Source organism: Bos indicus x Bos taurus, chromosome 22 (genome assembly GCF_003369695.1).
Source record: "Bos indicus x Bos taurus breed Angus x Brahman F1 hybrid chromosome 22, Bos_hybrid_MaternalHap_v2.0, whole genome shotgun sequence".
Taxonomy (NCBI): Eukaryota; Metazoa; Chordata; class Mammalia; order Artiodactyla; family Bovidae; genus Bos; species Bos indicus x Bos taurus.
The window spans coordinates 12,422,845-12,449,638 of record NC_040097.1 but is presented as its reverse complement, the minus strand read 5'-3'; the positions used below and the strand labels follow the sequence as shown (position 1 = coordinate 12,449,638).

General features: G+C 63.7%; 2 protein-coding genes across 5 annotated transcripts in view; one reads left to right on the top strand and one right to left on the bottom strand.

The window, feature by feature from the left end:
- The window catches only part of NT5DC2 (5'-nucleotidase domain containing 2), a 51,479-nt gene extending 51,074 nt beyond the window's left edge, over positions 1–405 (top strand). Inside the window, exon 14 of the mRNA XM_027522349.1 lies at positions 66–405. Within this exon, the coding sequence (XP_027378150.1) occupies positions 66–327 (262 nt within the window). The 3' untranslated portion in view covers positions 328–405. The remainder of the gene's footprint in view (positions 1–65) is intronic.
- Positions 320–25,965, bottom strand: STAB1 (stabilin 1). Of its 4 annotated transcripts, none has more exons than XM_027522345.1 (69): positions 25,780–25,963; positions 21,478–21,653; positions 21,028–21,143; positions 20,738–20,823; positions 20,597–20,666; positions 20,109–20,204; positions 19,733–19,843; positions 19,296–19,492; positions 18,965–19,095; positions 18,671–18,795; positions 18,308–18,387; positions 17,987–18,124; positions 17,707–17,847; positions 17,503–17,565; positions 17,114–17,227; positions 16,983–17,036; positions 16,663–16,743; positions 16,165–16,323; positions 15,692–15,754; positions 15,357–15,452; positions 15,025–15,111; positions 14,647–14,758; positions 14,009–14,195; positions 13,813–13,906; positions 13,552–13,710; positions 12,278–12,373; positions 11,659–11,754; positions 11,478–11,525; positions 11,199–11,329; positions 10,932–11,043; positions 10,496–10,573; positions 10,308–10,406; positions 10,082–10,180; positions 9,869–10,000; positions 9,493–9,621; positions 9,298–9,354; positions 8,836–8,919; positions 8,194–8,389; positions 7,982–8,077; positions 7,844–7,889; positions 7,673–7,749; positions 7,176–7,301; positions 6,946–7,019; positions 6,747–6,821; positions 6,374–6,496; positions 6,052–6,099; positions 5,762–5,839; positions 5,502–5,648; positions 4,990–5,130; positions 4,853–4,912; positions 4,465–4,641; positions 4,295–4,381; positions 4,033–4,182; positions 3,874–3,930; positions 3,592–3,793; positions 3,173–3,322; positions 2,984–3,088; positions 2,749–2,856; positions 2,478–2,671; positions 2,239–2,383; positions 2,026–2,159; positions 1,771–1,936; positions 1,586–1,695; positions 1,384–1,503; positions 1,156–1,305; positions 973–1,077; positions 750–896; positions 551–667; positions 320–470 (listed from the first exon to the last, which is right to left on the bottom strand). In XM_027522345.1, exons 1-69 carry the CDS (start codon positions 25,858–25,860, stop codon positions 414–416), a joined length of 7,746 nt encoding a protein of 2,581 aa, XP_027378146.1. In that variant the 5' UTR covers positions 25,861–25,963; the 3' UTR covers positions 320–413. The 4 variants fall into 4 exon arrangements, with proteins under 4 accessions (XP_027378146.1, XP_027378147.1, XP_027378148.1 ...); XM_027522346.1 differs by having other exon boundaries at positions 21,478–21,614; XM_027522347.1 differs by lacking the exon at positions 4,295–4,381.
- Positions 25,966–26,794: the final 829 nt, after the last annotated feature.

Below are 26,794 nucleotides of genomic sequence, written 5' to 3'. Positions count from 1 at the left end.
AGGGGCCCGGGCAGGAGGCCCCGCCCCCTCGGGCGCTCCCCGAGTGCCCGTGTCTCCTTCGGCAGGTGCGTCACCAAGGCGCTGTTCAACGCACAGTTTGGGAGCATCTTCCGCACCTTCCACAACCCCACCTACTTCTCGCGGCGGCTGGTGCGCTTCTCCGACCTCTACATGGCCTCCCTCAGCTGCTTGCTCAACTACCGCGTGGACTTCACCTTCTACCCGCGCCGCACCCCCCTGCAGCACGAGGCGCCGCTCTGGATGGACCAGCTCTGCACCGGCTGCATGAAGACGCCCTTCCTCAGTGACATGGCGCACATCCGCTGAGAGTACCTTTATTGTCTGGATCAGGCCCAGCCCCACCTGTCCCGCCCTCTCCGGGCAATAAAAGCCGTCTCCCTCGTGCCTCTGCGTCACTTCACCTCGAGGATCCTCTGTGTGTCGGGGAAGTCCTCCTCCAGGACCGAGTCCTGAGCGGGCGGCTGTCGGTTAGTGTCTGGGCCGAGGCTGGGTCCCAGGTCCCCTTGCCACCCCCCCCAACCCCACTCACATCAAAGGGTTCACAAAAGGCCTCGTGGCTACCAAAGACCGGGTTAGGGACGGAGACCAGAGGTGGGCTGGTCCCTTCCTGCCACGGGGAGAAGTCGTCAGCAGCAGCATCTTCTGCCTAGAAAGGCAGGTGAGTTGTGAGACCTTAGCAGCCTTGCTGGCCCAGATCCCACACCTCCCTCAGCCCCCTGCCCAGCTACCTGGAAGGCAGAGAAGCCAAAGCCTGCGGACCGGCTTCGGCCACGAAAGTAGAGGGCTCCGGCCACCAGGCCAAGGACGGCTCCAGCAGCCACCACAGCCCCCACGCCCGCTGCCACAGGCGGGGCCTCTGGGGCCACCACTGCCCACTGCAAACAAGGAGAGCGTGAGGGACCCGGCCGCAGCGGCCCCCCACCCCTCCTCGCCTGTCCACGCTCAACTCACGGCCTGCGGGGGCGCCAGCAGGGGGCTGGCCAGAGTGTGGATGATGCCATTGAAGGCCAGGATGTCCCACACGATGACGCGGCTGACCACAACTGCCCCTGGGACCTGTAGGGAGACTGGAGTCAGGCCCAGTGATGATCAGTGAGGGCTGGCCAGCAGGGCAGGAGCCACCTCCAGACTCACTTCAGGGGCCCGAGAACTGTTGCCGGGGCCCAGGTTGCCGATGACGAGGCTGAGGCCCGAGTGCGCGGGAAGCAGGGCACCCTGGCTCGCGTTGGCGCTCAGGAAGGTGGTGTTGGAGGCATGCAGCTCCAGGTCTGGACCGCTCAGGGTCTGTGGGCACAGCACAGCTGTTGTGGACCAAGCACAGCAAGCAGAGTCAGGCCCTGTGCTCCCCACACTCCCCGTTACCGTGTTGTCGGTGAAAGCTTCATCGACAGGGACGAAGAGCGTCTTGTAGGTGCGCTCGTCATCCAGGAAGTCCAGAAACTCGAGACCCCTCGGGGTGGCATTGGCGTAGCCCAGTAGCATCTGGGGATGGTGGGACACAGGGTTGTGGGTGGGTTCCCTCCACAAGGATCCCCGCTGCACCACACCCCTGGCCCCTGGATACCCCATAGAAGATTGAGAAGTTGGCGGTAGTGGCCAGTACATCCAGCAGCTTCCCATTGCACACGCTGGTCCCATCGCCCACGAAGCCATCGCGGCATCGGCAGGCCACGTCTGCAGGGAAGGCAGTACAGTGAGTGAGTGGGTCAGCGGGGAGACAGAAGCGAGCGGGCTTAGGGGCGGCCGTACCTCGCATGCGGAAGCAGTAGGCGTCCCAGCGCTCCGAGAGGTTCTCCCGGGCGCCCAGGCTGACCACGCCCACCTGGCCGTCCCCACAGTCTGCCGTCGGGAAGACGACGGGGTGGGCAGCCGAGCCATTGGCCAGCCAGCCCACAAGGCAGAGGTGGAGGCCCAGCTGTAAGGGGAGAAGCGGAGGCTGAGACCCAAGGCCCAGTTCAAAAGGGCCCCCACAGGCTTGGCTTCAGACTCCCAGGCCCCACATACCTGCTGGGCAGCAGAGAGCTGAAGGAGAGAGGCAAGAACAGCTCCCTGGGCCCCACAAGCCGCCTCGGCCTCTGAGAAGTTCAGGCCATAAGGGCCACTGGGGGCCTGGAGGTGAAAGACACCAGCTCGCTTCTCTGCAGAGGGGAGGGGTGCATGGTCAGTGGGCCATCACCCGGTCAAGTGAGGGTGCGGGGAGGGGGCGGGGAAGCACACCCTGGAAGTGAAGGTCAGTGCACACGGCGTCTGCGTGACAGGGAGGCGGCCGGTCCAGGCAGCGGTCCACGGGCGGCTCAGGTTCCAGCAGACACTGCAGTCCATCACCCACGTAGCCGGCGTGGCACACACAGCGCCGTGTGTTCTGGGGCAGGAGAGAGGTGGGCACCCTTCGGGGCCTGGGGCAGCCAAAATCGGGGGGACCCCCCCCACCCGGTGGCTTGGCTCCCCCTGCTCACTGGCCCAGTGTTCAGGCAGTCGGCGTGCTCACTGCAGCCCCCGCGGAGGCCATCCTCACAGGGGTTGCGGGCCCGGCAGCTCCAGCCATCGCCCTCGTAGTCTGGCCAGCAGATGCAGGTGACCGCTGTGCCCGCCTGGCTGCAGTTGGCATGCTCGCTGCAGCCACCACGCCCATCCTGGCACAGGTTCACCACTGGAGGTGGGGAGGAGGGTGTTGGACCAGGTAACGGGAGGGGATGGGAGGGGAGTGGGCGCTCCACCCCTGCTCACCTGTGCACGTGCGGCCGTCCCCTTCGTAGCCCAGGCTGCACTCACAGCTGTTGCCAGCGCGGCACACGGCCTGGGGTGCGCAGGGCGGAGCACACACAGGCTGCAGCTCTGTCCCCCAGGGCCCACCCCACACATCAGGTTAGTGGCTGCCCTCCTGGACTCCCTTCCATCCGAGTGTGCAGTTGGGGCACGCACTGGTGTGTGCAGGGTGGGCACAAACACAGGGCCCACTCACCCAGCTGCACCTCACAGCGTGGCCCCGTCCAGCCCTCATCACAGAAGCAGGAGCCGGAGCCCCCCAGGCCCTCGTCACAGCGGCCGTGGGAGGTGCAGTTGCAGGCTGGGGAGAGGGACAGGCAGGATGGTGTTGGCACACGGGCCAGGGGGGTCAGGGAGCAGGGCAGGGCCGGGCAGCACAGCCTACCTTGGCACAGGGGCCCAAAGGCTCCCGGGGCACAGAGCTCACAGGCCGTGCCGGCGAAGCGCGTGTGGCACCTGCACTCCCCGCTGCCGCTCATGCCGTCCATGCACGAGCCGCGCTGGTTACAGGGGTTGCTGGCGCCGCCAGGGCAAGCTCAGGGAGGGGATGAGGAGAGAGGTGAGGTCAGGCCTCGTCAGGAGCCCCGCACATGCACCCCCAGCCCCCGTGCCCTGGAGAACACCTGGACCCCTAGCCCAGTCCACCAGGTCCTGTTCCACCTACACCCCCACCTCTGCTCAAAACACATTCTCCTGCAGGTCCACTCACCCCAGCCTGACCACCCTGAGCCCCTTGCTGTGCTCCCAGCCGTCTTGGGGGCTGGGAGGCCCGGGCGGCAGAGTCTGCAGCCTCGGGACACTCACCTCGGCACTCGCTGCCGTAGTGACCAGGGCAGCAGCTGGGCTTCCAGGTGGTGGTGACACAGTTGCGGTAGCAGCCCCTGCCCAGGCCTTGGGGGTGACCCCAGTGGCTGGGCCGGGTCCACACACTGCGCAGGGCCAAGGAGTGCAGCGGAGGGGACGTCCAGAACTTGGAGAAGTAGCGCCAGCAGGCCTCAGGGCTGCCCTGGGCCAAGAGGAATCGGGCTGCAAACCTGCGCCTGTTGGGCCCTGCCCAACCCCACCACCTAGTGCCCAGCCCCTTACCTGCTCCTGTGAGCCCGGAGGGCAGGGGGGTTCCAGCCCACAAATGCTGCAAACTTTCTGCGAGGAGAGGAAGGCAACACGGCAAGTCGAGTGGGTGGACAGGACAGTGCCAAGTGGCCTTGGCACCCCCCTCCGCGTCTGGCCTGTGGCCTCCCTCACCAGCCACAGCGGTCGGGTCTCAAAGCGGTCACAGCGGGCACCAAGGCCAGGCGGCTCCAGCAGCTGGTCAATGCCATAGGCCAGGCCCCCCTCAAAGGGCAGGTGTCGCTGCACGATTCGGGCGGCGTCCTCTCCCACCGTGAGCGCGCCCTGCCGGGGAGGGGTGTGCAGTAGGCAGGCGGCGTCACAGGGATACTGCAGCCCCCACTGTCCAGGCCACTGCCTCCTGCCGCCCTCATTCAAGCATCCTCCCCAGACTCACCGGCCGTGCATGGCTGCAGGAGAAGGAGATGGGGGTCCCATGCATGGTGCGCAGGGGGCCCAGGTTGGGCAGGTCAGATGCCAAGGCCTGAACACATGGAGCCCTGGTTGGAGCTGGGTGAGCAGCCTGAGGGGCAGGCAGTAGGGACCACGCCCTGGGGGTGCACCTACCTCGACGTTGCGGATCACGTGGCCCCGCAGAATGGCTGCCAGCTTGTCACGGTGGTCCTTATGGTAGAGCCAGACCTGGCGATCAGGAGGCAAGGCTTGTAGGGCGGAATCTGTGGGCCACAGCATGGTGAGCGGCCTGTGGGAGGAATCTTGAAGCAGGGGCAGGAGGCCAGCCATCTGGTGAGAGAGGAGGTGTGGTCACAGCCCCGGCCGAGGCCAGTGGGCTGATGGAGGGGCCCGGGAGAGGCTCCAGGGACCCGGGTAACCTTCCCACCAGCCACCTCCTCTGTAGCCATCCCAGGCCGACAGACATGTACATACATGTGTGTAGCCAGGTGTGCGGGCACGTATGAGCACACACACTGAAAAGCTCACACGGGGGCAGTACCGTCACAAGGCCACTGAAGATCTTGTAACCGAAGGTCTCTGCAGCAGCAGTGAAGTTTCTCTGGGGACAGGGGCTCAGTGAGCAGCGAGGTCAGGAAGGGGGTGAGGGAGGGTCCCAGGCCCGCAGCCAGGTCCTACCCGCGGAGCTGGGGCAGCATCAGCTTCCCAGTGCAGCACTTCCGGCGGCAGCAGGACACGGTCGATGAAATGCAGGACACCGTTCACAGCCTCCTGGTCGCTGCTCACCACGCGTGCAAAGTCGTTGATGTAGATGTTGCCCTGGGGGTGGGCCCGGGACGGAATGAAGCCAAGTGGTTGGGGGCCTGGTTGGGCGAATCTTGGGGAAGGAAGTGGGCAGGATCAAGGCAGAGCGCGGGCCTCGCCTCCTGCCCAGGGAAACAGCTGTTGGATTTGGCTGGTGGGAGCCCCACGGACACGGGGCCACACTCAGAAGTCCTGAGCCCAGGACTAGCCCCTGGCTGGTAGTAGGCAGCGTCCAGGGCTGGTGTCATCTCCCTGTCAGTAAAGCCAGCCTGGGAAGGTGAGAGGGTCTTGAAGGCACGGGCGCAGGGCCCAGGCGAGGACCCTGAGAGCAGTGGAGTGCTGGTCTGTGGACAGCCCGCATCGGGGGTGGGCGGAGCTGGGCCTACCTCCCTCTCGCTGAAGCGCAGCGGATGCCCCGAGAGTGCGGTGGCATAGCCCTCCTCCAGCAGCTCCTGGCTTCGCAGCTGTCGGCAGCCAACAACGTGGTACCGGAACACAAGCTGGCGGTTGGCACGAATGCGGGCCAGCTCGTCCTACAGTGGGAGTCACAAGGGTGCAGGGGCCTCACTGCCACCTCTGTGCCCAGGTAGGGCCCACAGCCCAGCAGGCCCACCCCACCCCAGCCTTGCTCCAAGGGCTGAGTCACCTGTGACATGTTGGTCAGCAGATCTGCATGCGGCACAAAGACTGTGAAAGGCCCGTCCCCCTTGAGGTCCTTGTATTCCTGAGGGGAGAGGGTAACAGCTTGAGTGGGAAGGGCAACTTGGGACCAACTTGAGGCTTCTACTGATTTTCCAGGAAAGACCTGGACTCAGAAACCAAACCAGCAGCCAGCTTCTGACCAAATGAGACTATCAAGGCTCAGAGACAGGTGGGACCTGCAGGTCAGAGAGACCCAGGCTGGACCAAGGATGTGGAGGCCAGCTGGTCACTCACCAGGAGATGGAGGCTGAAGAAGGAGGCGTGCTTGTCCCGAAGCAGCTCCTGAGGCAGGGAAGGCAAGGGTCAGCTCAGAGTTTGGTCGGCCTGCAGTCAGGGCTGGTGCTTGTCCCAGCACCGGGAGCCCAAGGTCTGGCCAAGGCAGAGACGAAGAAAGGAAAGCCAGGGCAGTCTGCTCTGGGATCAGAATGGGTTTCATGGACCGTAACTGGGTCAGGCCCAGGTGGAGTCAGGATCAGGAGCAATAGCCAACACCATGGCTCAGGCCCATGGCGGGCACTGCCAGGGTTGGGTCAGGGCCCTCCCTGGGCATCATTACCAGGCTGATGCGGGCTCGGCAGGTGAAGCCATCCCCCACGGTGCGGACTGCGTCGCAGGCACAGGTCCTCTGGCCATCCCCTGTGCTTTTGCACACGGCATAGGGGCTGCAGCCTCCGTTGTTCTGCGGTGGGGACAGGAGAGAGGCAGCGGTGACTCCCAGCCCTCCTCAGCCGTGACCAGCCCTGGGGAAGGGGCCGCGAGCTTCCCTGTCCACACCCCAGAAACCCGTTTCTTCCTGCTCACACCTGACCTGGTGGCGAAGGTGGCTGTCCCTTCAGAGGCACTCAGGACCCCGCTGGGGCTCAGGAAGGCTGGGCCCCCCCTCCCCGGCCCCTCCCTCTTGGACGCTGGGGGTGCCCTGGGGGCCTGACCTGGGAGCAGGGGTCCAGGAGCACACACGCCCGGATGCCATCCCCACTGTAACCTTCGCGGCAGCTGCAGGAGACCTGTCACAGATCCCAGTCAGCGGGGCTGCTGGATGGAGGCGCACCCCTCCGAGGGCCTGGTCTGAGGAGCACCCGCCCTGTGGGACGGCCCAGCCCCAGTGCGCGGCTCCCCCAGTCATCTCACCTGCTGGGGGCCTGTGGGGATACACTCGGCATGCATGTGGCAGCCCCCATGGCGGATGAGACAGCTGTTGGCTTCTGGGGGAAGAGGCGCTGGGATGAGGGGTAGCCCCTCCGTCCGTCCGTCCGTCTGGGTGCTCTCCCCCTACTCTGAGCACCCACACTCCCGTGCGCCCCTCAGCCCGTCCTGGTCTGACTGAAGCCAGACCCTCAGCCCGCGTCAGCCAGCCTCACCCCGGCACAGCTCCCCGTCGCCCGTGTAGCCGTCCAGGCAGGTGCACGTCCGCTGACCAGGTGCCACGGTCGTGCAGTTGGCGTGGGGGGAGCAGCCGCCATGGTCACGCGCACATGGGTCCACCGCTAGGGGCAGACGGGCCGAGAGAGCCGTGAGCAGGGCGGGGCGGGGCAGACGGGCCGAGAGAGCCGTGAGCGGGGCGGGGGCGGGGCAGACGGGCCGAGAGAGCCGTGAGCGGGGCGGGGGCGGGGCAGACGGGCCGAGAGAGCCGTGAGCGGGGCGGGGGCGGGGCAGACGGGCCGAGAGAGCCGTGAGCGGGGCGGGGGCGGGGCAGACGGGCCGAGAGAGCCGTGAGCGGGGCGGGGGCGGGGCAGCAGGGACCAGGAGCAGGGCAGGCGAGAAAGGGGAAGGCCAGGGGGAGGGTGAGACCCCAGAGGGGACAGAGACTGGATCTAAAGGGCATGGAAAGGGCTCTGGGGCGGTGGAGTGGCTGGACCTGAACAGGAGACGCCATCACCCGAGTACCCCGCGGCACAGACGCAGACAGGGGCTGCAGCCGAGTCCTGCACGCAGCTGGAGGGGACGGCGATAGCTCAGGCGGGCCTGCCGGTCCCCCGCCCTGGCCCCAGCACCCCCGCCCACTGGCCCCAGGGCCGAGCTCACTCACTTGGCATTGGGGTCACACTTCTGCAGGCACTGAGGGCCACTGATTTCTGGGAGGGTAGGAGGATGATGGTTGTGACCATGCGGACCCTGGAACCACCTCCCCAGTGCTCGCCCCTCTCCCTGGGGGGCTGCTCCTCACTCTGGTCACAGCGGAGGCCCTGCCAACCCACGTTGCAGACGCAGCTTCCGTCCCCGCGGAGGCCCTCCTGGCACAGCCCATGGGCGCAGTCACACACTGGGAGCAGGACGGGGTGGGGGGGACAGGCATCAGCCGGTGCCCTGCTCTGGGGTCTCCATCCCCGCTGCCCCTGGCCGGCGTCCCCACCTCTCCTGCTCGCCCCCCGGGTTCACCTCCGGTGCAGTTGGGCCCGTAGCGGCCCAGCTCGCACATCTCACAGGCCGTTCCGTGGAAGCCCTCATGGCAGCGGCACTCCCCGCTGCCCAGGAGCCGGTCCTGGCACTGCCCATGGCCTGAGCACACGCCACCCAGACCCCCCGGGCACGGCTCACACAGGGTGCCGAAGAAGCCAGGGCAGCAGTCAGGCACCTGCGGGGAGCATGAGGACGTCAGGGGGTGGGAAACCGTGGGGACGGCAGGGCCGGGCATCTTGGGGCCTCAGAGAAACGGAGCCTGCCCTCTACAAGCCTCTGCAACAGAACTGAAGGAAGGGCCAGGCCGGACCCCACGGTGGGGGGCGCAGTTGCCCCACTGCTGCCCCAGGGCTTGGCTGGTGCAGTCAGCTCCAGGCTGAGCCCTTTCTCCCCCTCTACACCCCCAGTCCCTGGAGACGTGGCCTCAGGGACACACACTGGCCCCTCCAACCTCAGCCTCTCTCCCTTCCCCTTCCTCCAGGCCGTGGCTTCCTGGCTTCATCTGTGTCCCAGCCCTCACCACTGCCCCTGAAGCCTGATCTGGCCTCCTGCCCTGCCCCCCTCCCACCTCCTCTCTGGTCAAAGTGGGGGGTGGGGTGGGGGGCCTATTTCAGGGCAAACCTGGATCTTCTTGGCACACGTGTATGAACAGCCCCGGGAGAAGGAGTAGCCAGACCGGTAGACACAGCTCTTCCTGGGGGTGTCCTGGAAACGGGACAGGCAGAGGGCTCAGCCAGCGGTCAGGGAGGGGCAAGGTGGTGAATGGGCAGACCGACAGACTACAGTGATCAGCGGGTGAGACAGGTGAACAGGACAGATAGCAAAAGGGTCAAAGAAGGACCAGGACAGACCCCAGGAAGAGAGGGTGGGTGAGACCCAGACGTGGGCCACAGGCTGAGTGAGTCTGGGTGAGGCCTCCTCTGGGCAGACATGACCCAGGCCTCCGGGCCTCCAGGCAAGTCGAGTGGCCCACGCTGTCCAGGAGTCCATGCCCGGGTGAGCAGAGCTGGGCTGGGGAGCCTGGACACCTCAGGCGCGTGAGAGCCAGTGAGCAGGGACGGAATGAGCCGGTCCCCTTCTCACCTCCAGCTGGTAGCCCTGAGTGCAGCGGAATTTCCGGCTACAGTTCACACATTTCTCCTGAGGAGAAAGAGGGCAGAGGATTAGGCAGCCCTGAGGCGGGGGGCTCCAAACTCACCTGGCCTCCTCGGCGGGCTAACAGCTCTCCCACCCTCCCCAGGTGCCCCTCCCACTAGCCAGCGCTGCCCGGCCTCTTACCCGCAGGGCCTCTGCGTGGCTGTGCAGGCAGCGGCTTGAGCCCACCGTCAGGACCCCCGACAGGCCGAAGAGCGAGCGGCCAGGGGCCTGCAGCACAGGGCCTTCCAGCGGCACATGGTTCACCTCGGGCTGGGGTGGGGGGCAGAGGCTGAAGCCCTCTTCCCACCCCCTCCCCACCCTTACCTCAGGGGCTGCAGGCCAGGGAGGTGCCCCAGATCTGGCGTAACCCCATGGATTAGGGGGGTCTCCCGGGATGGGCCGTCCCTGGACCACAGGCTGGAGGTGCCCAGGTGGGGGAACTCCAAAGGAAAGGGGTGTTCAGGAGCAGGGTGCTGGGGGCAGGGTCTCCTTTGCCCACCCCCTGCCCAGTGCCAACCTGGCCACTGTGGTTGTAGAAGACAAGCCAGTGGGCAGGCCCCAGGAGGGAGTTGCGGTGCCCCCCCTTGCCCAGGGCCTCTGTGGAGAGCGCCTCGCCCAGGATCACGTGGTGTCGCACAACGTCCGAGTCCTGGAGCGAGGAGGAGACGCTCAGGGGCCGTGCGATGGGAGGCTGGCCCGCCCCCGGTGGCCCCAGTCCCGGTGGTCTCACCAGGCTGCTGCTGTTGGCCTGGGCCTCCAGAGAGCGGTTGGTTGGCACGAAGATGGTGTAGGCGGTGGCAGCCTCAATCTGGGGAACCAGCCTGTGGCGCTAGGGGCAGGGGGCAGGTGTCAGGGGTGGCCCGCTCGCCCTCAGGCCCCGCCCTGGGAGCCAGCAGCCCGGCCACAGCCAGGGGGAGGGCACCCCTGACCAGACGCCCCCCTCCGCCCGCCCTTACCTGTAGCAGCTCCCGGAAGAGGTGGAAGGCAGGCACCGAGTCCAGCTGCTGCAGCAGCCCCTGCCCCCCCAGCACATCCCTTCTTGGAGGCAGTAAGACCTAGCACGGAGCACGGGAGCTGGTCAGCACGTCCCTGCCCCCTGCCCTGCCTAGAAGCGTCCCTGTGCGCATGTCCCCTCCAGCCATACCTGGCTGAGGACGTGGAGGACTCCATTGGTGGCAAGGAGGTCAGCCACGTCCACGCTGGCATTTTGCACCCAGACCCTCTGGAAGGCAGCAGGGAGAGCTCAGGAGACACAGGCAGATGCTTAAGAGTGGGTATAGCACCAACAGAGGCCGCTGGCCACAAGGTGCCCAACTGACCTGGACACCCTCTCACTCAGCACCTACCACATGGGCACACAGACCCTCGCTGGGGCCCAGGCATGAGGGGACAGGGGTGCATATGCAGACCACGATGGACAACCCCCAGCCGGGCACTCATTCCGGCAGCAAATGTGTTCTGAGCACAGCGTCTGGGCTCAGCCCTGGCAGGGCAAGGAGACCCTGGGCTGAAGCCTGCAGCCACCACTCGAATCGACCCCATGCCCATAGGGCCCCTTCTGCCCAAAGCCCACCACATACTCCACTGACGTTGTGAATCTCCCAGCGTACGGTGGGGTTCAGGGTGGATACATTCTGCCCGTGCAGCCGGGCCAGCTCCTCCTCGGACAGGGCGCCCTGGAGAAAATGGGCCCTGGGGGAACACAGTTTAGGGGGGCCGTGGAACCAGGTTAGTGTAACCTATACACTTCACCCCAAAGGGTGAACACATGCCAAGTTGAGGACCTCTGGGAAGGGGCTGGGTCTCGCATGAGAGCCCCCTCCAAGAGCCCAGCCCTGGCAGCCCACCTGACCAGCTGCGGCAGCAGCCTTGGCTGAAGCCAGAAGGCCTGGTCCTCGGTGCTCAGCCGACGGATGGCAGACTCCGAGGGAACCAGGGCTGTGACTTGGCTGTCGGCAGGAAGAGTGATGCCGGCCCCCTGTGCACGTGGTGTGTGGAGGTACAGGAGTCATGAAGGCAGCCACCGCCTTGAGATCGCCGTTCCCAGCCTCCTGGCCTGCCCTCCACCCCCTGCTGTTACATGGCCTGGATGTGAGTCCCCAGCCCAGCATTCCACCCAATCCTACCTTAATCCACTGGTAGAAGACGGAGAAGTGGGCGTTTGCCTCCAGCTCCTGAAGGGAGAGAAAAAGCTGAAGTCACCCGTCTAGGGCCAGACTTGAGCCCCTTCCCAGGGACCCTGAGCACTGCCCCAGCGCCCTCCCCACCCACGAGAGGACTCCTGTCGGAGAGCAGGGAACCACTCACCTTGAGGATGTCTCCGTAGCAGCTGAAGCCATCACCCCCATAGTCAGGAGGACATGTGCAGACCCGCTGGCCTCCCCCCACTGCCCGGCAGGTGGCCTGGGGTGGAAGGGCAGACACGGCCTCCATTCAGCACCCGATGGCGAGCAGGATAGCACCCCTGGCCATCTCTCCATTCACCCCGGCCCATCCACTTGTCTGTCCACCTACCCACCCCTCTCTCTCCACCCAGTCTGTGTTCAAGCGGCTCCTTTGCTGGGCCTGGCCCTGCCCCCCAAGACCAGTGAGCATTTGACATGGGTCACACTGACCCACCACAGCAGACGGGGCAGCCGGGAGGCCCTGGACCCTCAGGAGAGGCCTGAGCTGAGAGCAGGAGGAGCTAGCCAGGCCAAAGGTGTGGGGCGGGGAGGCGCGTCGGGCAGTGGGGATGGAGTCTGGGCAGGGGTGCAGCCTTCATAAGGAGGCGGCAAAGCTATCTTATGGGCAAGCAGGTGACAGGGTTCAGATTTGGGATGCAGAAGGATCCCAATCCTGACCGGAGACAGGACACTGCGGGGGCCAACCTCCCCCAACCCAGATGCCTCCCCTGGGCACGGAGACCTCTCAGGGACCCCCTCACCAGATCATGGCACCCCCCGTTGCCCGCCCGGCAGGGATCAATGGGGCTGCACACGTAGCCATCTCCCACGAAGCCCAGCTTGCACGTGCACCGGCTCTGGAGACGGAGAGGTTGGGGGCGGGGAGCTTCATCGCACCAGAAGCCCAAAACCCTTTCCTCCCCGACCACTCAGCCCTCAACGGGCGAGCGCCTCTGGAAAGGCCTGTTCAGACCCCGGAGGAGCTTCTCCCAGCCCCACCCTCGGAGGGTCATGTTCCAGTGCAGAGACTGAGGCCCTGAGGGGAGACTGGCTCTCCGGAAGAATCCCAGGAAGTGATGCTGTCAAGAGGGGCCTCCTGTGCAGCCTGGGGCCCGGCCAGGCTGCTGAGGTCTGCAGCCCGCGTCCACATTGCAGGGGAGACCCCCCGGATCTCAGCTGCCCCTCTCTGCGTGTTGGGGGCACCTCCAGCTGCTTACTCCATCCTCAGCTCTGAACTTGAAAGCTCCTGATGGAGTTCACATCCAGCTCTCAGGTCACCTGAGTGCCTCTGCTGAGGCCCCATGGGTGTGGTCCAGGAGCAGAGGGAGCCCACGGGTCCCTGCGCCAGCCCGGACCACCCAGAGGCTGACCTTGACACAGCCAGGCCTGGCCTCCTAGCTTGCATGTTCGATTCTTCAACGCTAGCCAGTCTGCGGGCTCACCAGGCCTCACAGGCCTCACAGGGAAGGTTTCAGGTTCTGAGATCCTTTGACTGGATTCTTAGACTCCCAAGTCCCAGAGCTGGATGTGCACGAGTCTACAGATTTCGGGATGTCACTCTCCTTGGGCAGGGGTCTCTTCGAGCTTTTGCTCAGTACTGAATCCCTACATCTAGAACAGTGACTAGCATGTGACAGGTACCTGGTGACCTGTGGGAAACCAGCGAGCGAGTGGATGAGCTACTCATCATAAGACAATGGCCCCAGAGGCCAGTTAGAGCAGAGAACTCGTGGATTCTTGGTTATGAGAGTCCTCACCCCTGAGAGGCAGGAGTCACAGCCTTCTGGTCTGGGAACAACACTGCCCTAGACTGGCACCTTCCTCTCAAACTATTGTAACCATCATGTTGGCATCTAGCACCTGTCCACTGCTTTCAGATTGTACAACTCAACATTTCAGAACTGGATTCGCATCGTGTCTGAGTTAAGACCCTGAGCTTGAGTTCTTAGAGTGGATGTTGCTAGAGTCAGATGAGCTGGGGGGAGAGTCCCCCACGCCCACCCCACCCTGCTCTCTTGAGGCCTGCCAAGCTCACCTGCCCGGGTCCCACATAGCTGCAGAGGGCATCAGCATGGCAGCCGCCTCGCAAGTCCAACTCACACTCGTCAACAGCCACGCAGACACGACCGTCCCCACTCCAGCCTTTGTGGCACATGCAGTGGTGGGCGCCCCGGACCCCAGGGACACACTCAGCCTGTGAGAGCCATGGATAAAGGACTCAGGGTGGCAGGCTGGGGACGAGGGAGTCCCGCCTCTAGCCCATGGGTCAGGCCTTCAGGGCAGGGGCCAGGCTCACGTTCTCCGAGCACCCGCCGCGGTCTGGGCGGGAGCAGGGGTCGCTGGGTGTGCAGGAGAAGCCGTCACCCTCAAAGCCATCCAGACAGAGACACCTGGGGGTGGGTGAACGAAGGGCCTCCAGTGAGCCTCAGGGAGCTCTGAGCAAAGCACGGTCACGGCAGGCAGGGGAGCAGACAGGGAGCCCACGTCCTCACCTGGAGACACCCCCCTGGTTAACGCAGCGGGCATGTGGGTGGCACTGCTGGGCTTGCTCCGTGGACCCACAGCTCACCGTGGACTCGTTGCAGAAGCGGCCGCTGAAGCCTGGGGCACATGTGCCATGCTGGCACACCCCCCCACTGCCCGGACGGTTGTCACATAGACCGTGGACACAACCGCAGTCTGCAAGGAGCAGACGGAGCAGGGAAACTGAGGCAGAGGCATGGCTGGCTGGGAGCCAGGACGCAGCTGGGCAATGCTGGGACTGGAGCAGCCAGAAAAGGTCTGACTGCAGGGTCACAAAGTCAAGTCATCCCAGACTCGAAAGGAGAGGGGAAGAAACAAGAACAGAGCAATTCGTTGCTTACAGTCACCCTATTCTAGCTGCCCTGCTCCCAACACCATCACAAAGTTCTTCTGTGTGTCTGACCTAAACCCTTCATGCTTTAGATTGAACTGTGGTTGTCTTTCCAGCATGGATCAGACACCTGCTTGTGTTTCCAAAATCTTCTCCATGATCTGTGGCCTGAACCCTTTTTCCTGAGGTTCTATTTCATGTCTTGGGAGTCCCCAGCCCACCTTGCAAGCAGACCCTTTATCTCCCTGGCAGGGGGTCTTGGCCAGGACCACCCACCTTCCTGGCACTGGTCTCCATGCTTGTTCGGGTTGGAGCAGATGTGGCAGGCGATGCCCTTGTAGTCTGGGAAGCAGAGGCAGGCCCCGCTGCCCTGGACCCCATCGCTGCACTGGGGGTGAGCAGGAGGCAAGAACAGTAGCCGGGAGGTGATTATCCACACCCTCTCCCCTAACACCCCTTTCTCCCCACAGCCTAACTCTGCACTCCTGCTCCTTGCAGAAGACCTCCTGCTGGAAGAGACCATGAATCACAGACGCTGCCAAAAGAACCAGCCCCCTAAAAGGCACCTGGCCCTGGAGGGTTCACGGGTGACTTCTGCTCAACCTAGGCGCCCCTATCCCCCCACCCTTCATGCCAGGGCAGGAGAGGACTCACGTTGCCTTTGCCATAGCAGGGGTTGGAAAAGCCCCCAGGACACTGTAAACAGTCAGGCCCAAAAAACCCTTTGCAGCAGCCAGGTTTCTGTAAGAGAACACATCTGAGGGTCTGTTGGGAGCCACGCTGACCCCCAGGTCCAGCTGGCTTCTGCTCTCTGGTCCCATGTCTGCAGCAGGGGGTGGCCGAGGCCCCTCTGGGACCCCTTTTCCACCCTTAGGATGCAGCACAGCTCTCTGAGGATGGCAGCCCACCCAGCCATCCTGGCGGGTGCCCCGGGTGCCCCAGTGCCCCGGGTCGCCAGGGAGCGAGCGTCCCATGCCCAGGCTCACCTGGATGGTCTGGTTGCAGTAGTAGGCGCAGCCCTTCTTCAGGACGTTGAGCCCAGTAGGGTCATGGATGTAGACACACTCCTCAGGAGAGATGTCCTGGGTGGGCCGGGCCAGGCTGGTCAGCAGGCAGGGGTCCTGGGCCGGCCCCCTCGCCAGGCAGCCCTGGTCAAAAGACCTCACCCCCACCCCTGGGCCAGGCACTTCTGCTGTCAGCGGAGCTGTGCCTCCAGGGCCAGCCGAGTCTCCCAGCCCAGCTTCCCCACCCTGATCCAGGGCAGAAACCTCACTGGGCAGTCAGGAGTCAGCCCCCAAGGACCGGGCCAGGGGATGCTCACCAGCTTCACGCTGTTGGGGGGGCACGTGCTGGTGTTCAGGGCTTGGCAGTCCACACAGGAGCCCTGGGCAGGGCCGGGGGAGGAGAGGAGAAGGCTTAGTCATGGTTTATTTATTTAGCAAACCCTAAGATGGTGGCACTGAGCCAAGACCTGAGATAGGAGAAGAGTCACCACAGGAGGGGGCTGGGGAGGCGGGGAGGGGGCGTTCCAGGCAGAGGGAAGAGGGTGAAGGCCTCGTGGTGAGAGAGCTCGTGTGAGAGCAGCCGAGGCCTGGGCGGGGAGGCTGGGAACAGGGTGGAAAGGCATGAGTGATGGCCAAGGGCCTGTCAGGAGGACTGCTGAGAGCTGGGTGGGGGACATCCAAGCCAAACTGTGGGGCCTACGTCCGAGCCCCAGAGCCACCCACTCTCTAGAGGACTAGACAGAGGCGCCTCTTCTCCCTGGAAGATGGCCCCCACACGAGCGGCACTCACCGCCACGACCGCGTGCTGCTCCTCGTTGCAGAGCTTGGGCAGGATGGGCAGGATGGTCGGGGGCAGCAGGACGCCCTCCAGCATGTGGATCACGCCGTTGGCAGCCAGCACATCTACTGTCCGCAGGGGGACCCCCTCAGGTCCCAGCAGGATGCGCCCCTGTGGCAGAGCCCAGAGTGTACCCTCGGCCTGGCTCCCCTCTGCACTCATCGCACTGTCAAGGCCCCCCTGCCAGCCACCTCGTCACTGCCCCCCGGCAACGTCTGCCCTGGCAGAACCGCTCCAGCCTCCACTCCCTGATCCATGAGGTTTCTGCCACACAGAGCCCCCCGTTTGCTGGGACCAAGGAGAGGGATTTGGGCTGTGCCTGCTCCCACATGACCCCCACAGGGCCTGCCTGGGCTCAAAGGGCTCAAAGCACAACAGCAGGTCCGAAAGAGGCTTGACACTGGCTGGTCATCACCAGCCCCTCCACTGGTCCATCCCTGTGGCGCTCACCTCCTCTGAGATATTCACAGCCAGGATCTGGTTTGCCATGGTGAGCACCCGACCCTTGGAGAGGAGCTTCTCAACAGTCAGCTGGGGTGGAGGAAAGGGTGGCCTTAGGCCGGGCACTGGCCACAGCTTGGGGCCATGCCCAGTCCTGCCTAGGTGACTTGCGGCTACCACCTTGGTCCCCAGACTTTTCCCTGTGCTGTAGAGTCCAGATGGCAGTGGGGAGGAGGAGGCAGCCCAGGGGAAGACCGGCCTCTGCAGACAAATCCTCTGAGGGCCCAGAGGCAGGTGTCAGCTGGCCACCCTCCCAGAGGACCTCTCACCTGGCCGTGGTTGTAGACGTGGTACCTCACCAGCTCCTGCAGTTTGGAGAGACCCTGGCAGGAGAGAGGGGTCTTGGCTGCTCAAGGCTCTGGGCCCTGTATCCCCAGCCCCCTCTCTCTCATGAGCTTACCGCCGTGAAGAGGTAGACCAGGCGGCCATCCCGCAAGCCATCCACTGCCTCATTGCTGGGGGCAAAGACTGTGAAGGGCCCGGGCCCATCCAAGAAGGAGGGCAACCCGCAGTTCTGTAGTGGGGAGAGAGAGGTAAGAGGCCAGCCCTTACCTCTAAGTCCTGCCTGGGCCCTGCGGCGCTCAGTCTGCAGGGAACGCCACCAGGAGTAAGTGGGAGACACTGGCAATGGGTTCACGCTACCACAGCTGCAGGATGGGGATGGGCAGGTTCTGGGACAGGGGCGTGGGCCAAGGCCCATCCTACTCCAGAAACCCAGGTCACTGTGCGGCTACATTCTGGGCACTGAGGGATCCTGGCCCAAAAGATCAGACTTTCCCCCAGACTCACCTCCAGGATGGTTTCAAACCGGCTGAACACCTCATTGGAGGCAAGGATCTGGCCGATGGTCCTCTGTAAGAAGGCATGAGCGTGAGGGCCCAGAGGGGAAGGTGCTCCGCTCCAGCCCTGCCCAGAGCTGCTGAGGGCCTTCTCTGAACTCAGCACAGGTCAGAGGTCATCCAGTGGCACAGGGCTGGGGGAACAATAGCTTACCTTGGGGTCCTCAGGGAGCTCTGGTGGGGGCTGCAACCGCAAGGCAGTGACGACGTGGAAGAGGCCGTTGGCTGCTGGGTAGTTAGCCTTGTGGATGGTGAATGTCTGCTGCGGCTGGTCTTGGTATTTGTAGGTATATTTCTGACGAGACATGAGATCATTAGCTCAGACTCCAAACATCCACCCCTTATCCTAAGGCTCTGTCCGCCTCCACGCCTCCTCCTGGGCTGTGTTCCCCACCTGTGACTCCTCTGGTCTCCAGGCCGGGGCCCCTGCTTACCCTGAAGCGGCTGAAACTGACAGTGATCTCCTGCCCGGCCAGCGTCCACCACCGGCGTGGAGCCTGGGTCCCCGCCTCCTCCAGCATGTGCTGGCCGGCGATGATGTGCTGTCTGCACAGCTGCTGGGCGACGGATGCCTGCGGGCACAGGGGCAGGGGTGCTGAGTGGGCCCAGGGCAGGCGGTCCTCTATCGTGCCACCCCACCCAAGCAATGGGAGGACAGGGGGCCTCCCAGGGCTTGGTCCCGAGTGCGCGGGTGGTGGGCACGCTCTCCAGGCCCTTCAGCCTGGGGCGGGTCCAGGGAGGAAGCGGGAGCTCACGTTCATAGTCCTGGAGGAGACGAGTGGTGCCAGCACGGTGAATGGGCCCGACGTGCTGAGGATCTCCCGGCAGCCCTGGTCTGGGGGCAGGAGGGGGCACGTCAGAATGGGTCTAGGAGGCCCTCAGGCATTAGTCCTGGGTCTTGGAGCATTGTTGGGGGGCGGGGGGATGTTGGGGTAGGTCTCGGGTAAATGAGGACATCGGCATCTGGGGGGCTAGCTCCCACCTCCATCATGCACCCCAACCCAGTCCATGCTCTGCTTCTACAGCTCTTGGGCAGAGAAACAAGGCATCTCCGGAGAGTCCACCCAGGGTGCTGGGCGTGAGGGGTGGGGTCTCTGGCAGGTGGCAGGGTCACGCACCCAGCATGGCAAAGGTGACTCTCAGCCGCAGTAACATGCTCGTCTGGCTGGCCTTCTGCACCTCGTGGAGCAGGTGTCCGTAGCAGGCACGCCCATCCCCCACCTCACCCTCCTTGCACACACAGCTGGGACATGGGTAGAAACCAGTCAGGCTGGGGGCCATGGCCAGGCTCCCCCTTCCAACCTTCACCCACCATCCACACAGGCCCTGAGGTTCGCACGGATACACACTCGCCCCGGCCCAGCAGCCCTCTCCGCTGTCCCTGGGGCCCAGCCCGAGGCCCCCGTGCTCACCTGGTCTTTCCATCAGGGGTCACCTGGCAGGTGGCTGAGCGGTCACAGGAGAAGGCGGAGCAGTGGGCGAAGCAGCCCGCGGAGCTGTCGTGGGCAATGCTGACCAGGCCTGGCTTACATAAGCAGGAGGCCTGGCCCGCCCAGCCGGGGAGGGTGGGGTGACACCACATCCATGAGAACCCAGAGATCTCCGCTGGGCCCCCACGGCTGCCCTCCCAGATGCAGGCGGTCATCCTCCTCTCATTTTATAAATGGGGCAGCTGAGGCTCCCAGAGCCGTGACAGACCCACAGCCAGAGTGAGTGGGGGAGTGCTGGGGGCCGCCAGCTCACCTGGCCGGGCTTCCTGTACAGACACAAGGTGGAGTTGCTGGGGCAGCCGCCGTTGTTGGTGGTGCACGGGTCCTGGGGCAGACACACCGTCCCATCCCCGTGGTAGTTCTCAGGGCAGCGACACTGGGCCTGCCCTCCAGGGCCCACAGAGCACTGGGCAAGCGGGGAGCAGGGTGACGGCCGGCAGGGGTCGGAGGCTGCGGGGGCACAGAGAGAGCCCACATGAGCCGGGCCCCCAGGAGCCCCGCCCTCTGCAGCCTCTAACCAGGATGGCCCAGAGACGGGTGAGCAGACTGATCCACACCTTGGGGACGGGCCCTATTTCCCTCCCTCAGGGACAGCTCTCCCTCCCTGAAAATGGCCAGATTGTACTCGCTGCTTTAAAAGGATGCTCGCCCCGAGCTGGGGCCCCGGCCTCCTCTAGACCCCTGACTTACCCCGGCACTCATGACCCTGCTGCGTATAGCCAGGCAGGCAGCTACAGGAGGGGGCCTCTTCAGAGCACTGGGAGTTCCGAGGACAGTTCAGGGCCTGGCAGGCGAGCAGCTCTGAGTGGAGAAGGGAGAGGATTTATTGCAGCAGCTCCAGGTTCCAGGCTGGGGAGGAACACTGGAGCGAAGAGGCTCTGCCCACTCTGCTGTGTGACCCTGGCCAGGGCCCCACCCTCTCTGGGCCTGTGGGCGGTGAAGGTTTCAGATGACACCCCCTCCCCCAGCCAGCTGTGAGCCTCTCACACTTAGAAGGAAGCCGGCTGCAGGCAGAGGTCCCATCCTGCTCTGGCTGGTGAGGAGTGCCAGCCCAGCAGCTGCTCACCCTGGTCACAGTGGGCTCCAGTGTATCCAGCGAAGCACAGGCAGCTTCCATCCCCGCGCGGCCCGTGGCGGCACACGCCGTGTACACATCTGCACACTGGGAGGGACACGCAGGGAAAGTGGGATCCCGGCCCCCCCCGGCAGGCACACGGGGATGTCGAGCCCCTGCCCTCTGCATCTCCAGAACTCAGCGCCCGCAGGCACAACCTCCAGATGACAGAGGCGTGGGGCAGGACCACAGGGGAGGTGGGAGCCCAGGGCAGGCACCTGGCCTAGTCTGGGGGCTCAGGGAAGGCTTCCTGGAGGAGGCCTCCAAGAACAGCACGTGCAAGGGCTAGAGATGTGACCAAGCAAAGCTCGTGTCCCCAGAGGAGACGTGTGAGGCTGGACGGCTGAGAGGGAGTCTGACAGCGGTTGGTTGGAGGGACTGGGTCCACACTGGCCCCCAAGTGGACACCGGCCCTACCCTCCTGCTGGGCCAGCGCTCACCTGACTGGCAGTCAGGCCCAAACCGGTTGGGGTCCCGACACTCCTGGCAGGCTGAGCCACTGAAGTTCTCCTGGTGGAGAGATGCACCAAGTTAGTGCAGCCCCTCACGATCACCCCCACCCAGTGCCACCGGGCCCTCACCTGGCACACGCAGGTCCCATTCCCGTCTAGGCCATCCAGGCAGGTCCCGTGGCCACTGCATGGGGTCTCGGCACCACCAGGGCACTCTGCGGAACCCCCCCCCACACAGAACTCAGGTCTGTCCCAAGGACCCCCAGTTCACCCAAGCCCAGCAGCTCTGGGCAGCCCCAGATGTGGTCCCTCCCTTGGGGGCAGCCGAGTCAGGTGGCCAAGCTGTGCATTAAATGAGCCAGATGAAGGAGCATGCCAGTGGGCGGGGGCGTGAGGAGCAGGGCTGGGCACCCCCATACCATAGCACTGGGACCCCCAGTAGCCCGGGCAGCAGGCCTTCTGCACCATGTCCTTCCAACACTCCAGGCTGCAGCCGCTCATGGACAACAGAGAGTCCCCCAGCTGGACCTCGTATCTGGGGACCAAGGATGGGCAGGGTGAGGTGAGGACTGCCCCCTGCAGCCCCCGGCCCAGCCTCCCACCCTGGGTTCCGTGGCTCTCACTACTCCCCCATCCCTTCCCTCCTGGCCCCGAGCTGAGCACAAGGCCTGGCCCGCGGCGGACGCTCAGTAAATAGCGTCAGGCCCGCCTCCTGCTCCTTTCTCCCTGCCTACCTGCCTCACTGGAGGGGCCAAGAGATATGTAGATGAGTGAATCCCTGCCCTCACTCCCCAGGCCTGCCAAGCCCTCTTGGTCCCCTACCACCCCACAGGACACCCCTGGAAGCAAGCGATGGTGGGGATGCACACCGGCAGTCCTGTGAGATCTTCTCCGGGAAGGCCCGAATCCAGCCCAAGGGACACACTCGCTTCTTGATGGCGGGGCATGGGGTGCAGGGTATGTGAGTGACGAACTTGGTCTTCACATCGCAGCGTTTGGACCGGACCTGGCCCAGGGGCAGGGTTTGCAGTGAGGGGCCTGGACCCTGCACACAGCCAGGACTCGTGGTCACAGCGAGGCCGAGCACCCCTCTCCAGGCGCTGGTTCCCCATCTGTTCATCGAGGAGGTCCTGAGTCTGGGGGGGCCCTGCCTGTCACAGGCTGTCCCCTGCCACAGTGCGTCCCTATGTCCCCAGCCATGCACCTCTGTCTTGGGGCCCGGAGGCACACACAGAAGCCCGAGTCTCTGCCTTCTGACATAAAGGGCATCTGGCGTTTTTGTTCCATTCTGGGTGATTCAGAGGAGGAAACTGAACCCCGGGCAAGTGGCCCTCGCCGGTAGCCACTCAGGGACTTGAACCTAGGCTCTCAGCCTAGTGCCAATTCTCACCTTTCATTTAAACACAAACGCTAAGTGACAGAGATACACTGCCACACCATGCCCCAGCCCCACGCAGGACGAGAGCTTCAGCCACATGCCGCGGGGCTGCCCGTCCAGCTGGCCCCCTGCTCTGAGCACATCCCTCGCTCTATGCTGACCGCCTCCGCCAGCCGAGGGCCCTGCCTGCTCCCTCAGGTCAGAGGCCCAGCAGCCAGCACCACGCCTGCAATAGACCCACACGAGCAGGCGTGTGGGAGGGAGTCTGAGTTTGGGCCAAGCGGCCCCAAGCCCTGGTCCAGGCCTAACCCACGACCCCACATGCCAGCTGGGACCCAGGAGGCCACTGCCCATCACTAGGCGGGCAGTGCTGGCAGTGAGGGAGCTAGAAGGACCCATCCCGGGGAGGCAGCCGTTGAGTTGGGACCTGCAGGATGCATGAAAACTGATCAGAGACAGTGCTCCTGGCAGAGGAGACAGGAGAGGCAAAAGCCAGTAAGTGGGAAGAAGCAAAGAGCCGCGTGTGATGAGGCAGAGACAGGCAGAGGGGCTCGGGCCAGGCCAGCGAGGGGAGGTAGAGTCCGGAGGAGCGCCGGGACTCACTTGTGTTTTCAATGGGTCCTCTGACTGCTGCATGGAGAACAGAGCAGGGGCCAGGGACGAGAGTTATCCAAGTGCCAAGAAAGCCCTCGAGTCCCACCTGCTGGCCTGTCACAGCCCCCGCAAGTCCACCAGCACCGGGGCTACCATTACGGCAACAATGTTCCAGCCTTCTCCAGCACTGACCCTGAGCGACACTCCGGCTGCCAGGGGAGAAGAGACCCCAGGGAGGAGCACTTTGATGAGGAGAGGCTTTAGGGACTTGAGGCCTGGCCTGGAGACGCTGAGAAGTTCCCATCTGAAAAATGCTGAACACACTCCAAAGGGAGTGAACCCAGAATCTCTTTTTCCTAGAACACATCACAGATGTGCAGCTCCCCAGGCGAGAGAAAAGGAGAAATAGCGCCTGAGCCCTTTTCTGGCAAACATGAAGGGCCCGGGGCCTCTCCCCACTGCTGCGATTTGGCCTTTTCCGCTCCCTCTGTGGTCTGCAAAGAGGGAAGTTGCTGTAGGAGGCCTCAGGCTGGCTGTAGGCTGGATGCTGTGGTCTCATTCCCCATCCTGACACTCGGGCTTTGCTGACCCAGAGAGCAACTAGGAAGTTGGGTAACTCCCAGCCAGGCAGCTGCTGGCTCAGGGCAAAGGCTTGGCACGCAGCTGGTTCCCCTGAGGACCACCTGGCCAGCCAGACACAGCTGCCAGCACCATCACCAGGGGCCTGGGGACCAGCGAGAGGGCACCGTCCTTACTCCTGGACAGAGGGGGTTCCATTAAGTAGGGCACGAGTTACCAGTACGGGAGGAAGCTGGAGCCTGTGCCCTGCTGGTGGAGTGGATACACATTCAGGAGATGTTGCATCTGTAAATCGGTGATGGATGGATGGATAAACCAGTGACCAAATCACACCTCTCTGGGACCTCACCAGAGGTGGGCACTCAGGCCCCCTCTGCCTGGCGGCCTACAACCTCACCACTCATCCCACTGGGTGGAGTGCAGCTGGATCCCAGCCGAGTGCTGAATCAGATTCCCTTCTTCCCGAGGGCATCTCAGGACCCGTCTGAGCCGGGCGGGCACTGCCCCCCTCCCTGTCCTAATCCAGAACTGATTCTGCAACGTCTGCTTCCCACAGAGACACTGCTGGGGAAGTTAAGGAGACACGAGGTGTTAAGCTTGTTGAGACAAGATGAAAGAAATTCCCCCAAGCTGGGGTCTAGGGCCCAAAACCCAAACTCCCTCAAGACCAAGGGATCTCCAAACTTCTCCTTGTTGTAGATCAATGTCCCTCTCCCCTCAAACCCCAGCTGAAGCCTGCAGATTTCACTTGCATCAGCATGTGCCCAGCAGAAGGGGCACTGGCAGAGACTTGAGTAGGCAGGTGCTAAGCCCCCTCCTCCAGGAAGCCTTCCCTGACTCACTGCCTGAACCTCCATCTGGCAGAGTCCTACTCCTCACTAACTGTGACCCATAAGTTATCCGTCCCCTCAGAACTTCAGTTTCCTAAGGTTCACAGTGAGTCTCATGCTACACAAGATGCCGAGAGTGCTGAGAGGCCAGCGTTGACACATTCCTGACAAAATCCCCAGGGCCTACTTCCCTTGCCCCGGCTGGCTGAGCCCCAGGCCCAGAAGGCAGATTTACAGGTGGTCTGTGACAAGAAAGGGCCTCCCAGATGATGCTAATGGTAAAGAACCCACCTGCCAATGCAGAAGACTAAGAGACACGGGTTCAATGCCTTGGTCGGGAAGATCCCCTGGAGAAGGAAATGGCAACCCACTCCAGTATTCTTGCCTGGAGAATCCCATGGACGGAGGAGCCTGGTGGGTTACGGTCCATGGGGTCACAAAGAGTCAGACACAACTAAAGCGACTTAGCATGCAGCACACATGTGACAAGGAAAAACTCCCAGCCTGAGTATCCCCCCAAAGACCCCTGTCACAAGAACATGAGGTGACCTTTGAAATTCCCTTGTGTTATACACATGACGAAACTGAGGCAGGGAGGGAGCCAGAACCACTTGCAGGGCTCAGCATGGCCTGAAACCCTTGGCTCTGCCACCATCTCCCTAACTTTTTCAGCCTCAGATCTGCCCATCCCCAACCCTGACCTGGCCCTGAAGCTGGGGAGGCCCCTCTCCCCGCCCCTCCTCTGAGGGACCACAGGCAAATGAGTGAGCCCCGTGGTGGCACGGGGCCTGGGTCCCCACCTGGTCCTGCCTGGCAGTGGGGCCCTGGGCAAGTCCTCGCCCTCTTGGGACCTCAGTCTGCCTGTCAGTGATTCGAGGACTGTCACCACGCCGAGGGTAGGGGGCTCTTACAGAAACTCCAGTCGGGATAACGTCCCCACAGTGGGGCCTGGGCGGATCTGCAGACAGGCAGTCCGAAGGGGGCTTGTGCACGCAAACCCGAAGTCGTGCCTTCGAACCCTGTCAGCTCCTTCCTCGTAGCCGAATCGGGACTCGCAGAGCGTGGCTCTGGAGCAGGACCAACCTGTCTCTATAATCCCTGGGCCTTGGCTGCCTCAGGTGGAGAAAAGGGCCCGCTGCTCGGGGACTGGGAAGATTCGAAGGCATGACGTCCCTGTGCCCAGGGCTGTGTACTTGGCGAACACAGGGTTGTGTTATTAGATGTGAGGGTGTGACTGGTGGCTGCTGTTTGCCCAGGAGGACTGGGTATGCATAGACCTCACTGTGCTTCTGGGCACTCTCAGGGCAGGACACAGGCACACACACAGGTGCACACACACCCAGCATGCCTACACACAGCCTCTCAGACTGTGAGCCTCTCAAGTCTGTCAGCTCCGCGAGGTTGGGGGTGATCACATCTCCCACCCTCAAGCCAGGGCCAGAGAGAAACCAGGCCTTATTCCAGGCAGGGGGATGGGCCTGGCTCCATACCCCTAACCCTCAGGCTGAGGAGCCCTGGGAGAGCTGCCCACACCACCTGGCTGGCTAGCCAGAGACAGGAGGGAAGGCTGAGCTTCCCTGCCACCCCAAAGCATTGAAAACACAGACCTCAGCCTGGGGAAGTGGGCACAAGAGCCCAGCCCTCCGTCCGGCTCAGAGAAGGTCAGACAAGCAGCAGCTGCCATGTGTGTCACCAGCCCCGTGCCTGCTCCACGAGCACACCCTCCCTGCTCCCACCATGGCCAGGAGAGCCTGGATATCACGCCCCACCGATGACCAGCTCATACTCACCTTCTGCTCCCCAAAGAAGCTAGGGCCTGCCAAGCAGAGAGCCAGGAAGCAGAGCAAGAGGTGGCCGCGGGGCCCTGCCATGGCCAATGGCGGCTGGCGGGCACGTTGTGCGGGACAGAATCAGGGCAGCGGTGTGGGGAACGAGCTCTAGGAGGCAGGCACTTCACTAGCAGGCAAGACGGGGCGGGCAGGCGCTTTAAAAGCAGCCGGGAGGCCCCGCCAGCTCCCCCCCACAGGAACCCGCCAGGATTTCCTCCTGCATATCAGCAGCCTGCAGGCGGAAGGGAAGGTGCTGGCCACTGACCCCTGCATGGATGCCTGGGCCCTGCTTGGGACTTCCTGGCCCGGGACCCTCCTCCTGGCATCACAGCCTCCAAGCCCACCATTAGCCACAAGCCTGGGGTGTATCAGAGTTGGCAAAGCCCATTCAGGGGCAGATGCAGACAACTCCCCACCCCAAGCACCTACAAGCCCAGCATGTTTCATTCAGAGGCTCTGGGGGGTTCTGGAGGGTCGGGGAGAGGGCAGCCTCAGAATCGGGTCTGCCTGCCTCTATCTGTCCAGCTGCTCAGGGCACCTGGCAGCCCCTGTGCTAAGTGGAAGCTGTTCCCCGTCACCTGCCCGGCTTCACTTGCTCACCCGTGACTGAGCTTGCCCCGCTCAGCCTCCACCACCCCCGGATCCCCATCCCCACAACAGGCCCCCTCCCAAGGGGCACCCCCACTGTCAGCATCCCTCTTGCCCCAGTCCAGTCTCCACTCAGTCCTGAGGCTTCCCCCTGCACCCTGCACCCCTCTCCACAACAGGCTGGCCTCTCTGACCTGCTGTCTGCTCCCCCTACTCTGTTCCACCATAGGTTTTTCTATCAACACTCTGTTAAGCATAGAGTAAGCTCCCTTGGCACTGCCGTTACCCCTCAGATCCTCACAAGACTCACCACAAAGTTCAGTCTCAGGTCAGAGATCTCCAGCCTACACCTCCTTCTAGCACTGGCCACCAGCGAACACCAGTTTAT